Raw genomic sequence first — 14,222 nt, 5'->3', positions numbered from 1 at the left:
TGTGCTGCATTTGGCATGGTAAAAGTTCCGGCGATCGAAACAGGGCCACAACCCTGCAACTGCAAACCCCCGCAAGTTGTTGGAGGCTTGGAGCTGCAGAACGGTCGCAGGTTTGTTCGCATGCGTTGCGTTCTGAGATTCCGATTTCGTTCTCTTTCAGAGGAGGGGCCCTCTCGTGATGCACGACAGTACTGGGTGTTCACATGGTATGCGCGTATGATGAAACGCGATGCGTCCATCCAAGAAGGAAGGTATGGAAGGCTGCTGGCGGCCAGTGCGGCGTCCCTGTCCGCGTCCGGCCGGCCGCCACCGGCACGCCGGAGGATCCGTCGGCTCCTGGTCCCGGGCTCGCTCGCGCTCATCTATGGTCCCGGACAGTGAGTTTGGCCACGCACAGGGCAAGCGCGAGGGGCGCGCGGCGGTTGCTTTCTTCGAATTCGCCATCGATCCCTGGTGATGCTCGCACGGCCACGGCCCACGGGCGCAAGCGAACAGAGTTGATGTGATGAGGCGTTCGTGCATTTTTGCAGGCAGATGGAGACAAGCCGCCGGTGTCTTTGTTTGCATCGACCCCTGCTCCTGGCACTGCTGGAAGAAGTGACCAGCTGGAAGAGCCGCGGCTAGGTGAAGAAGAAGATGAAGAACCCAGCCAGACGGCAGCCTTCAACATCGTGGCCCAAACAGCTGTGCTTGACATGGATGGCCCCAGGGGCGGATCCAGAACGGAGCTGCGCCCCGGGCTGAGCTGTTAAATCACACCTAAAACAGTCTAATCTTGTCTCCTAAACCTCATTTTATTAGGCTAAATAGCACATATGTTAAAGGGACTCCATGATCTCGCCCCGGGCTGCAGCCCGGGCCCTAGATCCGCCCCTGGATGGCCCATGGCTGGGTGTGCTTCTCTTCATAGTTTAAGAGGGGAAGAAATTTATTTTTTGACCATCCAGCTACTATCTTAATTTGGTTTTAACTATCGAACTGCAGAATCAGGAATCTTTCACCACCCAACTATTAAAACCGTTCATGTTTGACCATCGGGCGATTTTGGTGGATGGTTTTGCTGACATGAACGCCACGTGACAACGGAGCCCACTTGTCAGCCCTTCTCTCTCTTTCTTCTCTCCTCTCCCTCTCTCTCTCTCTCCTACGCCGGCCATCCCCCGCGCCTCCCCTGTGCCAGCCGCCGCCATCCCCCGTGTCTCCACTGTCCTAGCCCCACGCTAGCGCTTGCAGGCATGGCCCCACCCCTGACGCGGCAAGGGGCGCATAGGGGATTCCAAATCCCCGACGCGGTGGTGGCTGGCGCACAGCGAGGAGATGATGGGGAGGTCGAGCAGGAGGTGGATGAGCTTCTGGTTGATGCAATTTGGTTTTCTTGGAGCATTGGCGACAAATTTGGCTGGTGGCCAGAGCTCTGTTCGGTGGAGAAAATGGAGGAAGAGAGGAAGAAGAAGGGGACGCCGTGGTTTTGAAGGCAGGGGCGTGTGAATGTGGATGGGGAGATGGTCAGAAAGGTGCTGACACTGGTCGGCGCAGTGGAGGCTAGCGCAGGAGCGGCCGGCGCAGGGCTGTCGGCAGAGGGGAGAGGAGAGAGGAGAAAAGAAAGAGAGAGAGGAGGGCTGACAAGTGGGCCTCACTGTCATGTGGCGTCCATGTAAGCAAAATCACCCATCAAAACTGACCGATGGCCAAATATGAACGGTTTTTAGAGTTGGTGGTGAAACATTCCTGATTTTGCGGTTCGATGGTTAAAATCGATACAGTTCGAGAATTGTTTAACATCGTAGAAACGCAAATTAATGTCGGTAAGAGGCAGCGAGCTGAACCACTGTTAGCACATTCAACAGAACATGTAGCCAGCATGCTGCAAGATCTCCATAAGTCCATAGTCCATACACAAATAAGCTAGCAGTGTTTGACGTCTGTAAAGTAAGCCCGCAGCTAACAAATTTAAGAGGACAACCAGCAGCCTCATCCTGTCCGAGCAACAGTGAAGACGTCATTTAGAAATAAACAGCAACAACATTAACTTAGGGTAGCAAACATTCATCTCAACCAAATCCTGGAGTCCCTACGAAAGTTTCACTGAGAAAGTAGAAACTATAAAAGCTTGAGGAGCCTAGCTTAGGACATGTTACTCCCACTCATAGAAATTTAACGGCCATTCAGTCATCCAAGGGCTACTTTCTATCAGAGGAATTGGGCCCATTTCTATGTCTGCCCCCAACATTAAATTATCGGACAGGTATGTCATCCCAAAGCCAGTTTCTGGGGTTGGGGTTGGGGTTGGGGACACTTCTCCGGGACACGCCTGGGGCTTCTTGTTCAAGAAACGAAGAGTGGTGACCACAGTCACGATTTTCGCCCAACGTTGACGAGGGCGGGGGCTCTCCTGTGCTGGAGCGCTCTCCGAAACCTCGCCATGTGGAGAAATGCCATCTGAAAGAACAGCACTCATCAGGTAATTACACTACCAAGTTTTAACTAGAGACCTAGCAACGAAGTAGGAGAACAGTTGTCCCCGGCCTAGCCGCCATTGAATAGAACTGGATATAGCACCATTATCATTCTGAGAGCATCCCACAAGAAGACTACACTAGAAATTGATTTCCAGGTTGCTGACATGAACTGCAGAGATTGCTTACAGTAACATTTTTTATCCCCAAAAAGCAATGAATTATCAATTTGTTGCTTTAGCTCTACCAACCTGAAGAATCCAACTTATTATATAGTTGTTTCTTTGACCCAGTTTTTACCATTAAATGAAATGACATATCATTCTATATGCTATGGGTTATTAATGTATCAGGGATATACTGAAAATTAAATAACAATATTGGTGGGTCGGCTTCCTGGTTCGGATGATTGCTTTTGTAGAACTAAAACTGAATCGATTCAAGGCCTGTATGGAAGAGGGGGGTTGCTCTAGGAAATTTAAGGATTTAGTTCAAGTTCGTACTAAATCCTACGGATTGGCATCTGAACACATCTCGCAGGAAGATCCAGGTTGCTGATTTGCTTTCATCTACTAAAGTCATCCATACATTAAGGTTATTTTTTCCCCAAGAACCAATTAATTAGAAATGTTTATTTGTTTTATCTGGAATAGGAAATCGGCCTGAAAAACCCAACATTCTTATCTAGGTTTTTCTTCATTAGGTTGGCTTTATTCTTTGGATATTTCCTTTAGTACAACGAGATAACTGAATCCATTTCTTTTTTTCACAAACATGCCTGGCACGTGTTTCATTAAGAGGGTAATAAATGAATCTATTTCAAAGGTCGGTAGCTAAAACTAGTTACAGTTAAATATAAGAACAAAGTTATATGTACTTTCAATTATCAGTCTTCGTCATTAATAATTTGAATGGTTCACTATAAAATAACTCATTCATATGCTATATGGGTTCAAAAGCTTGGATTTCAGAGAACAAGTTTATGATTTCCAAAAGATATTTTGAACTTTGAAACTCAAAAGAACAAAACATTATTTCTTGTCTGAACTCCAAATGCGCATGTTTGGATTTATTTGTTCTGAAAAATCTTGATATAATTTTCATGAAAACGGAACAATAAAAGCAGAAAAGCAAAACATATTCCCGCATGACAGCTTGTTAGGACATAAGGACTTTCTCATTGGCAACATAAATTATTTTAAGGAGAAATGGAAATAAACCAAGGTGATTAGAAAGAACCAGATGCTGACCATGAAACCTTGTCAGTGGTGAAGGAGATTGTGGCATTGAACTTAATCCCGGCAGGTAATTGTTTCCCTTATCTCCAAATATCACCTGATGTTCATGAACTGAATTTTTTCCTTCATACTGAACAAGTTTCAAATTGTCATATGCTTTCTTCTTGGACACTTCCACTAAACCCTGATATGTACAGAAAAAAAATTAATCTCTCAAAATATTCAAAAGATTATATACTTTCATGTTTGTTTGGGTATATATTAAAATTTATATATCTACTCATCTTAATCCTAATTAGTAACACAAGACATGATACAGATAAGTTCATAGAATTCACAATATCCTCCCCGCATGCTTTGAATACAGTGGATAAATTCATATGCCGATCTGATTGCATAGATTGGCGCATATATCCTACAACTTAATGCATTGGTATGAGTTTGAGTTTAAATTTACAGAAGGACTGCAAATTTGCAGGTGCATAGTTCGATATAGCTAGTTTAGAGAATTAGCAAGGAAGATTTGCAAGAGACTTCATAGCTATTGTAGACCAAACAAAAGAATGAAGAGAAGACATCAAAGTATCAAACCATCATCATGATCAAAGCCTTGTGAGTATATAGCTAATTAAATATTTCTTTAGGTGCATTTAGCCATTCATAAACATATGAGCACATAGATAGGAGAATTTCACAAAACTGCAGTTCCATTTAATGCACAATATATCCATAATATTTTACATTTTGACTCATCTCAAGAAAGAACAAAAATCAAAATGAGAATCCATTTAAGGAGATTTAAATTTTAGAGGAAAACACGTACATGTTAAGTAGAAAAATCAGAATAGAAATTACCTTCTGAGTATCATTAAGTTCCTCATAAGAAGTGTATTTACCATTGAATTCTGCACCGACAATTTTATAAAGAGAATTGAAGAACATTGTAGCATCCTTCGCAGGAATGTGATATGAATAATGTCTATGTCCTGGTTTGCAACTCAGAGCATGATTAACAATGGTGTTCCAATCATGGTCTGAGATATTTTTACAAGCCTATATATGGTGATAAGAAACAAGTTGTGTCAGAGAAATATTAATGTTGTAAAACGTAATGGGAGAACATATGCAAATGAGCTGATAATGGAACTTTTGTTCTCTTACTGCACGCAGACTGTTTGCATCCTTATTGTAGAACCGCAAAAAATCGTGCACCTGATTTATATGCATCTTCTCTAGTAGCCTGTGCCTGTCGCCATTTTCCTGAATTTTGTGCAGCTTATATATTGGGTCACTTAGAGACGGATGAGGATCCTTCCTATATGCTGTAAAAAGCAGGGCATCAATTATCGTGAAAAGAACAATAGTAGTATAAAAGAGACAGAAGCCTGATAGTTTTAGAGTGTTAAGTCTAAGAACTATAATAACAAATGGTGCCGTGAATTCCTCTTTGAGTAACTAGATTTATTTACCATCCTTTTTGAAAGCACAGGTGCTGTGTAGAATAATCACATCAAAAAGAAAAATAAAATAAAAGTAATAGTGGAGGATGATAATAAGATAGTCTTTGCATTCAATTCTTCATTTTTAATTATTTGCTAGACTCATCTGTCTGTTTAAGAGAATACATACAGGATGAGAAATGTTTACATGAAGAGAAACATGCATGAGCATCTAAATTTTAGTATTAGGATGGAATTGCGTAAACTTACAGAAACCGCGACCTGACTTTATGGTAAAAGGTTCAGATATTCCTTCCAGTATTGTTTCCGATATCCTATCATCAGCTTCCATGACTCCCAACCTGAACTTCCTGCTTGGAACATTGTCTTGGAATTTTATACCACAGAGGTTAGCCACACCATTTTCAAGCCTTACATACAGTTCACTAGCAAGCAAAGGTGGTTTCCCAGTCCGGCCATATACTCTGATGTTATTAAGGAAGGACTCTCTACTCCATTGCTCTTTATTTTCCTTGTTAAACTCACCGTCCAAGACAACAATCTTAACTTGAAGTGAGGATAAGGGTCCATTTCTGATGATCTTATTGTCATGATCGTATATAGCTACTGTAATAGGGTTACCATCATCTGCAGTTATGACATGTCCCGAGTACTTGTCCTCGCAGCACTTGCTCTCAAATTTCAACCGACATGTTCTAACTTTCCTTTGATGAGGCAAGGTCCTAAAAATTATGTTAACCAATCAAGTCAAGCACTTCTAAACTTTCACCCAATCAGAATTACATATGTAATGTATGCAAAACTTTAGCCCAATGAGATAAAGTAGCTGTACTTTCTAAAATAACAATTTCCTACCTAAGATTACTGTTTTCTGGAACATGGTCTCCAGGTGTACGTATATCCTGTCACAGAAACAAACTTACAATCATTATTCGGAAAGAACTAAAAACAAATTCAGCTTGGAGATGAGGCTTACACTCATTGAGAAATCTGTTTTTTTTTCTTTTACTTAGTCTGACCAGGATTCCAGTATATGAATTGTAACAAGTTAAACAGATGATTCAATCCGTCAGTATTTCCTATTGTAATCGCAACATCTTTCTATAGAGTAAATTGCATTTATGATGACCAAAGATCCAAATTTCCAATATAAATGTAGAAAAAAGAATACAATGCAGGTTTGGAAGATTATTTATACAATAGTTGGTCTTACAATGGTTTTCCTTTGTTCATAGCATTAGTCCTGAAAAGTTTAAATAGTTTACGTCTTCAGTGTTTAGTTCATTGTCTGACTACCTTAGCTAGCTTGTAGCCATCAGTTAGTAACTTAGCATCCATCGCACGTGCGTTGACTTAGAAAACCAAGAACAGAAAGGGCCACCTAGACGATTTCAGACAATAGGAATCAAAATTGGATGAAACTTAAAGACCGCTTATCCAATCGCATCCTATCTACACATGAGCCTCCAAGCATAAAGGCTGCAACATGAAAGTAAATGGTTACCGAAATCAAGGTGTTGAGCTGTTCCCGGATCAGTTCCATACTCCTATTTTGCTCACTGATCTGTTCCTGGAGCTGCAGTTGGGAATTCTGGTAAAATTCTTGCATCTCCCTCTGGAAGACTTTGCGCTCCTCGATAAAGCCCTTTGACATACATTGCATTTCCTTCTTGAGGATGTCAATCTGGCCCTCGTAGAAATCTTTTGAACACCTGCGATCCACAAGGGACATGAATCGTGTCAAGAAATTTGTTGCTCATGGATCTTTTTGTAAACCAAGAAAATCTGCCAGGAAGAAGAGAATGCCCGTACAAAACCTCAAGAGAATGCCCGAGGGACGTGAATCCTAGCCGGGCAACCGAAAAACAATTGTTTTCGTGGGGTTCTGCTTCTACCTCTATGCAGTGCTGATCTTACTCAAACATTCACGGAAGCATATAAATCGAAGCAAATCACGCGAGCTGGCTAGTGGCTGCTTATGCTTAGAACAGGGGACGCATGAAGGGAACAGCTGGGCAACTCACTGGTGGCGGAAGCAGCAGGGGCAGGAGCACCGTGGTCGCTTCGCCGGCGTTGACCCCTCACCACCAGCAGGGCCACCGCCCTGCTCCTCCTCCACCTCCTCCTCCTCCTCCCTGCCCCGACGAGGCCGAGAGAGCGACATTGCCGGAGCTCGAGAAGCAGAGATCGGGGGAAACGCGGCCGGTGGGGGAGCAGAGGAGGAAGAGACGATGACGCGTCCTGCTGCAAGTGGGACACTTTGAAATGCGCTTACGGCTAAGCTCGCTGTGGGTTTATTTATACACGGGGCAGCGTTGGCCGGGGAGGAATACTCGCGCGTTTTTCCTCTGCGGTCGTGAGGGCCAAAAGGAAAAGGGGAAAATGACTTCCGGACACCTGTTGGATGTTGTATGGGCCTCTCGAGTCGTCCCCCAAGTCCGGAGTCCACTCGTGACTCGTCTGTCCTGTTCGTTGCCGCTCCGTGCGCGTGATCCGGTGAGGGCGAGTGTGCGCGTGTGGCGCCCATCGTGCTTCTGTTTAGTACCGTGCCGATGCAATCAGCCAACCGGAATGCCGGTAGCGTCAGATGACCACCAGGCTTAACGTCTGGTCCATCTCAATCTCACTGATGTGGCTATTTGCTACAGACAACAATGAAAGTACATGTGGTAACTTTGTTAATCCCAGTGCCTAATGGTCCAAACTTTCGTGCACTGTGTTTCAGAAAACAATGTTGATAGCAAGAAGATGGAAGACCTATGTACTTCAACCAAAATAGATACTCTGTACTTCGTTGTCGCCATTTCCTCCTCGTTGGACAGGGCAGTGGATAGGAGCAGCAGATGGGGCGAGTCCATGCCTCCGCTCCAACAACCCCCACGGATCATCGAAGAAGTTTCCCCGAACACTCCACGGCGTCCAACGTTGCCGTGCAGGGCAAGTGGAAAGCAAACGACGGGTCTCCTGGCCGGCTGGCCTGCGCCTGGCGGGATGATGGCGATGACAGCAGCTTGAGAACCTCAAGGGTAGGGGATGGGTCACCCGTGCAGTGCAGGTGCAGCCCTGAAACTGAAACCACGGTTCAACAGGGCAACGGCAGAGTGGCATCAATGGAACATACAAGTCGAAAAAACAGCAGGCCAAACAACAACAGCAGCACATGACCTCCAAAGTCCAAGAATCTAAGTAACTGGATAGACAAATCAGCAGCAGAATAACAACACGAGGATGTTTATAGCAAAATCCATGCAACAAATACTGACAGATACCATATCGCCCAAGCTAGCAACTGATGCAAAATCACAGCAATCAACGAACCGAGCATGCAACAAAGTGAACTACAGCAAAAACTCTGACTGCCCAATACAAAGCGCACAACAAACAAACGGACAGTCACGACAACTGATAGCTTTAGTTTTATTAGCAAGTCAAAATTTCTCAGGAAAAGAATAGGTCTTATTGTCTACAAGCTTCTTTAGGTTCTACTAGCAGCGCAGATCTGCAGGTACCATTATCATCATATACCTGTCTTGTCTCTCACGCCCACTTTTATGGCCACCTATAATAATCTCTCATCGTACGCTACTATGCTTACTGGACCAAAACCTTGTTCCCTCTGATGGAGGAAACGGAGCGGATCGGAGAAGCTCTCCACATCAGCTCACTAGCTGCTGGTTGCCGTAGTATGGGTAGGCTCCATAGGCCGCCGCATACATGTTCGGGTGAGGAACCGGTGAGGCGTAGCCATATCCACCATAGAATGGTGTCCCATAGTACATGCCGTTGCCGTTGCGCCGGTGGCCAGAATCACCCCTAGACTGCAAGAAACAAATTTTTCCAAGTGAGCAAAATGAATAATATTAGTTGAGCCTAGCACACTTTAAAGCCATTAAAGCAAAGCTGACAAATGTGCAAGTGTAGAAACTAAAAGGAGCGCCAGGAAACGTAATTGAAGGCACAAATTCATGGTGGGAATGCTACCTGGTGACAAAAAATAGTTATCATAAACACATGTTATTACTGGTAAAAACAGAATACATTTTGATGATAAATGGGTAACCTAGATCTAGCTAAAACACCCGAGCTAAGTTTCTGTTAGCAACATAGGCTCTGTTTAGGTCAAGCTTCTTGGGACTTCAAAAGCAAACCTAAGATGGCTTCTAGTAAGATTGTTTCTGAAGATAAACTCTCCTCCAAAAGGGCTCGGGCTTATCTAAGCCCTGTTTTACAGGGAATCCAAATGCCCTTCCACTGGCTTAAGCTTATATACAACCTCTCGTATGTTTATAAGTTTAGGCTTACAGGAGAAGTCCAACTGCCCAACAAGATCCAGCATGTTGGACAAGGTTAAGCTTCAAGCCCCTAGACTAAAACTTAAGCATGGACAGTATCCTGAAAGAGTCGAGGATACATCTCCTTCTGTTCACGAATAATTGACAACGTTAATGTTGACTTCAAACTGCTCAAACTCTTACCAATAATAGTTTTCTGATTATTTATGTAAATAGTTACAAAATTATAACATATTATTGCAGTATGCTTCACAAAAAATCTGGCCATTTTCATGTTACCAGATGAGACGTTCCCAATATTATTATTGATCAAAGTCAACAGTGCAAATTATTTATGAACAAAGGGAGCGATCTATATGCTACTAGTCTATAAGCTATTGTTAACTGAACTAGTCCAAATATGCAGCCTGACACTATCTAAAGGAATATCAGATCAAAGAGCCCTTCTACTAGAGTGCAACAATGAAACAGCCAAAGTAAGACTTGCGAATATGCTGTGAATATGCCAAGCGTAAGGTCATCTTCATTCGTTGAGACCGATTGACCAGTTTAAGCATTCAGATAGAGGCAAAATTGCTTAGTCTATGCTAGAAAAAAGCTTGAGCCTGCCACTAATATGGTCAACAAAAAAAATCAAGATTAAGTAAGGCCCAATGCGGAAAGTGACAATAGCAATTATCCCATAATGTACTTCACTACATACTTCCTCCATTCCAAAATGTAGGTCGTTTTGGTTTTTTTAGGTTCAAAGATTTTGCTACGTATCTAGACATAGTGTATATCTAGGTGCATGGCAAAATCTATGAACCAATAAAAGTCAAAACGACCTACAATTTGGAACGGAGTACTAAGAAATAATATTTCGTGATTTAATTCAATGCAGAGAGGGATACAAGCAATAATGTACTTCAATGCAGACAGGACAGAGGGCTACAAGCAATGATGCAATTTAATGCGAATAGGGCTACAGGAATTGAAAAATGAGTAGGAGCAAATAAAAAGCATTTAAGTTTTGTTTTTTTCCAATCTGTGCAGTGTCATGCATAAAGGTACCAACCATGGCTACATCTCAGACGCTAACTAGAATGAAAAAGGTATAGACAAAAAACACTGTTCTATGTCACCAATTCTTGGTTACGCTCTAAAGATTCAGGTCAAAAGCAACCTGAATGTAGGATACAAAATGTACCAACAATTCATGTTCTAGGGCACCCCCTTCTTATCACCTAGGCGCATATGGCAAGGCAGTAAGGCAGGCAGGTTAATAACGCCATACACACACCAGGCAAGCAAAGGGAAAATGGAGCAAATATTAGCCAAATTGAATGAAGGGATCAGCCACTAGTGAATAAAGCTCATTCTAAAGCATAACATACTCAAACACCCCTTCCTCCCCTCACATGCCCCAGCCCTAATGCCCACCCATCACCGCCCCCAAGCCCCCATCGCCACGCACCACCCACAATAGTGCAGAGCATGAGGGATCATGACAAGCCCCACCTCAACAAGCGCTCCCCTGCCCCTGAAATCTGAATCTCCCCCTCCCCTATCCCAGTCCAGATCAAGCACCACAGCGGCTGCCGCCACCATCCAAATCAGCATCAAAAGGAGAGCTGTGCACTGTGCTTCCTGCAGTACCCCTTCTTTCTTTCCTTCTTTGATTCTCACTCCCTTCTCCCCTCTTTTGGCTAGGCGTTCGGGACACCTTGCCTCCCACAATCACACTTAGTTGGTGCCTTAGAAACCATGCCACTGATAAATGGTGTGCAGTAAATATGGAAGAACAGGTCCTTCCAGCTAGATACCATCAAGAATTCCTGAATGCATGGGAACAGATTCATATTAGAAGTATTTTCCTTTCCAATATGTTTCTACTGGAGATTCTCTCATTTCTTTTATTGAGCATAATGGTGTGAATTGGACATTAGAAAGTTATAAAATGCAGAACTAAGCAGTAGTTATGAACTTATGATGAATGTGAATCATAAGCTATTATAGTGAGAAATAAAGCAAAATTGAAACTAAATCAGCTCAACCTGTTTGCTGGCTGGGCTGCGGCCCCAGGAAAGTCTAACTGCCTGCTTCCCAATGGTTGATCCATTCAGTCCTTGTAGTGCTTCTTCAGCATCAGCTCTACAATTCAAAACAAGTACATTCACAAATCTAAAATCTTTCAGCAAGTAGAAACCCAAATAAACAGGTAAGCATAGATCAATTCTTATATTACAGTATTATGTTGTAGAATATGAAGTATTCAGATAAAGTGTCCTAGATATACCTGTTTACAAACTGAACAAACCCACATTGCTTCCCAACAGGAATTTTGACAGAGGCAAGATCACCATATTTTGCAAATGCTTTCCTCAGTTCCTCTTCACTAACGTTGGGGTCAAGCCCACCAACATATACCTGCAGCATTAACAGATAGGAGATACCATCTTAGTGTTTCTTGTAATCCTAGAATGAATGCAGTAAATCTTACAGCATATGACAACAAATATGCATTTTTATTAGTATTTAGATCTGTTACAAGGAAATGATCCGTGCGTCATCAAAAGCATTTCTCCTATCACTATATACTTTCTTTACAAAAAGAATAATATTGAAAGGTGTGGAGAACATTCAAAATCAAAAACAGCTAGTAAAATAAGGCTGGTGTAATTCTAATCAATGTGCTTCAATTGAACATAAAATACTGGAAACCAAGTCAAGTCAACATAAAACATACCGTCCTGTTAGTTGAGTCAGCATCTGATTGCCTTGGTGGAGAAGAGCCTGAATCACCTGAAAATAAACAATTATAAAATCAAAAGGTACGTCAAATGGGAAAAAGTAATGATCAAACCTACAACCCTTTTGTGAAAGGAACTATCAATATTACTATATCCCACCCACCCGCAAAGCCCCAGGATGCTAGGAAAATAAGGTCCCAAATATTACTTATTTTTTAATATGTGTACATGATGCAGATAATTACATGTACCCAATATTGGAATATAATATAATAACCGTCTAAGAAAAACATGAGTCAAGCGATAAGGGTAGCAGCAATATTAAAGTGTCTTGGAAGTTCATAACACATCTATTATGGAGCAAATTTCTAGAGTAGGAAAAAAGTCAACAGCAATTGGACGGCTATGATTAATATGAAGGCATGAGCATGGAATGTGGTAAAAAAATGAAGTATGTCTAACTAGTAACTTCAGACACAGGCTAAATACAAAACAATCTCAAAATTCTAAAAATACCTTGAGATCTTCTAGGAGTAGCTGGTCCTACTCGAATTGGTCTTGTGGAACAGTATACACCATTCATTTCAGTCATTGCATGAGTTTTGTCATTATCATCTCCGAACCTAACAAAGCCGTAGCCTCTAGAACGGCCTGTGTTTGCATCAATAATAACTTTAGCTCCTTTCACTGATCGGTATTTGCTAGAAAATAGGTCCAGCAACATGTCATCAGTAACATCAACAGCCAAATCACCAACAAATATCGAGTGATCAGATGCAAGTTCAGAGCGTTTTTCTCCCATACTATATGATGCCCAATTTAACTTAAACGCCCGATCAGTATTAGGCATTACATGACCAGAGAAGTTCTGTAAGGCCTTCTCTGCTGATGCGTGAGAATAGAACTCTACAAAACCATAACCCTCAGAGACCCCAGAGTGTCTATTGCGAATAACTTTAATTGTCACCACCTACAAAAGCAGATGAGTAGCAAAACGGCAATTAGTAATGCATGGAATAAAATGAAATGCAATGATGGAGCCATCCTCTCAAAGAAAAACTGACAGAATCTTAGTTAAGGCAACGTGTACTACCAAATTTCCAAGAAAAGGTTAATCCTTTAAATGCAAATATAGTAGAATTAACTGAAAATTTGACGACATTACTACCTTACCCGCACAATTTGATAGAATGTGACAAACTCAGTCCACATTTAAAGTTATGTAACAAGTTTGCAGGAACAAATATGACTGTCAGCTGTTACAGGATGGGGCAAATCAAGGTATGGTAGGGTGGTAAATTCACGTAACTACTTTGGGTCACCCAAACTGCAGGAAACAACCTAAAAAGTTGGCGCCTTTAGCAACAACCTAGACACAGACAGACTAAAAAGCACATAGCTTTATCGTCACCAAACCATAATTTGCCGCAAAATGACGACGCTACGCCTATCAGAGCACAGCACAAATGAATCAAGGCTCGGGAATGGGACAAACCTAACTGGATTCGAGAGATCCGGTACGGACAAGGCCGGATCGGATGAGCAGGCTCCGGGAGAGAGAAAGAACGAACCTCGCCGCTGGGGCCGAAGCAGCTGTGGAGGTAGTTCTCGTCCATCCAGTACTGGAGGTCGCCGACCCAGATCGTCCGGTTGTCCTCGCCGCCATTCCCGCCGGATCCAGCCGACGGCGGCGGTGGCGGGGTGACCGAGGCCGGCGGCGCGAAGTGCTTGACAAACTGCGGCGGCGGGGGCGGCGGCGCGGCCACCATAGGGTGGTGCGGCGGTGGGTACGGGATGACCACCCACCGCGGCTGCGGCATGTGGTGGTGCGGGTGCGGCGCGTGCGCGTGCGGGTGCGGCGGGGCCGCCGCGGCGTGCGCGTGGGGGTGGTGGTGCGGCGCAGCAGCCGCGGCCGCGGCCGGGGCGTCGGTGGGGGCCGCTGCCGCTGCCATCTGCATCGCCGCCGCCGCCGCCGGGGGTATGAGGAGGAAGGAGGGAGGAAGCCGCCGCGTGTGGCGAGCTCGCGAGGGGTGGAGGCGGAAAG

At 43.6% G+C, this 14,222-nt stretch overlaps 2 protein-coding genes across 3 annotated transcripts; both read right to left on the bottom strand.

Annotated features, from left to right (window-relative positions):
* Nucleotides 1–1,853: 1,853 nt before the first annotated feature.
* Nucleotides 1,854–8,400, bottom strand: LOC101772058. 2 transcript variants are annotated; one of them, XM_004952648.3, is made up of 9 exons: nucleotides 7,912–8,400; nucleotides 7,179–7,796; nucleotides 6,659–6,866; nucleotides 6,010–6,056; nucleotides 5,404–5,876; nucleotides 4,856–5,016; nucleotides 4,550–4,747; nucleotides 3,707–3,878; nucleotides 1,854–2,439 (listed from the first exon to the last, which is right to left on the bottom strand). In XM_004952648.3, the coding sequence occupies exons 2-9, from the start codon at nucleotides 7,679–7,681 to the stop codon at nucleotides 2,135–2,137; spliced, it is 2,067 nt and encodes a 688-aa protein (XP_004952705.2). In that variant the 5' UTR covers nucleotides 7,682–7,796; nucleotides 7,912–8,400; the 3' UTR covers nucleotides 1,854–2,134. The 2 variants fall into 2 exon arrangements, with proteins under 2 accessions (XP_004952705.2, XP_004952706.2); XM_004952649.3 differs by having other exon boundaries at nucleotides 4,907–5,016; nucleotides 7,179–8,400.
* A 146-nt stretch (nucleotides 8,401–8,546) lies between these two features.
* On the bottom strand, nucleotides 8,547–14,222 carry LOC101772733 (polyadenylate-binding protein RBP47). The gene is made up of 6 exons (XM_004952650.4): nucleotides 13,750–14,222; nucleotides 12,695–13,148; nucleotides 12,175–12,230; nucleotides 11,725–11,855; nucleotides 11,483–11,579; nucleotides 8,547–8,972 (listed from the first exon to the last, which is right to left on the bottom strand). The coding sequence occupies exons 1-6, from the start codon at nucleotides 14,134–14,136 to the stop codon at nucleotides 8,811–8,813; spliced, it is 1,287 nt and encodes a 428-aa protein (XP_004952707.1). The 5' UTR covers nucleotides 14,137–14,222; the 3' UTR covers nucleotides 8,547–8,810.

Source organism: Setaria italica, chromosome I, assembly GCF_000263155.2.
Source record: "Setaria italica strain Yugu1 chromosome I, Setaria_italica_v2.0, whole genome shotgun sequence".
NCBI lineage: Eukaryota > Viridiplantae > Streptophyta > Magnoliopsida > Poales > Poaceae > Setaria > Setaria italica.
This window is presented reverse-complemented; position numbering and strand designations above follow the sequence as displayed.

What these genes read in the sequence shown, in the direction of transcription:
- LOC101772058 (XM_004952648.3), bottom strand. Translation starts at nt 7,681, where the DNA reads ATGGGCGCCACACGCGCACACTCGCCCTCACCGGATCACGCGCACGGA. An exon ending in AGCTCAACACCTTGATTTCG is followed by an intron (nt 6,057 to 6,658) that starts GTAACCATTTAC and finishes TTTCTGTGACAG; the next exon opens with GATATACGTACACCTGGAGA. An exon ending in AACTTAATGATACTCAGAAG is followed by an intron (nt 3,879 to 4,549) that starts GTAATTTCTATT and finishes TGTACATATCAG; the next exon opens with GGTTTAGTGGAAGTGTCCAA.
- LOC101772733 (XM_004952650.4), bottom strand. Translation starts at nt 14,136, where the DNA reads ATGCAGATGGCAGCGGCAGCGGCCCCCACCGACGCCCCGGCCGCGGCC. An exon ending in GCTTCGGCCCCAGCGGCGAG is followed by an intron (nt 13,149 to 13,749) that starts GTTCGTTCTTTC and finishes CTGCTTTTGTAG; the next exon opens with GTGGTGACAATTAAAGTTAT. An exon ending in CTGACTCAACTAACAGGACG is followed by an intron (nt 11,856 to 12,174) that starts GTATGTTTTATG and finishes TTAATGCTGCAG; the next exon opens with GTATATGTTGGTGGGCTTGA.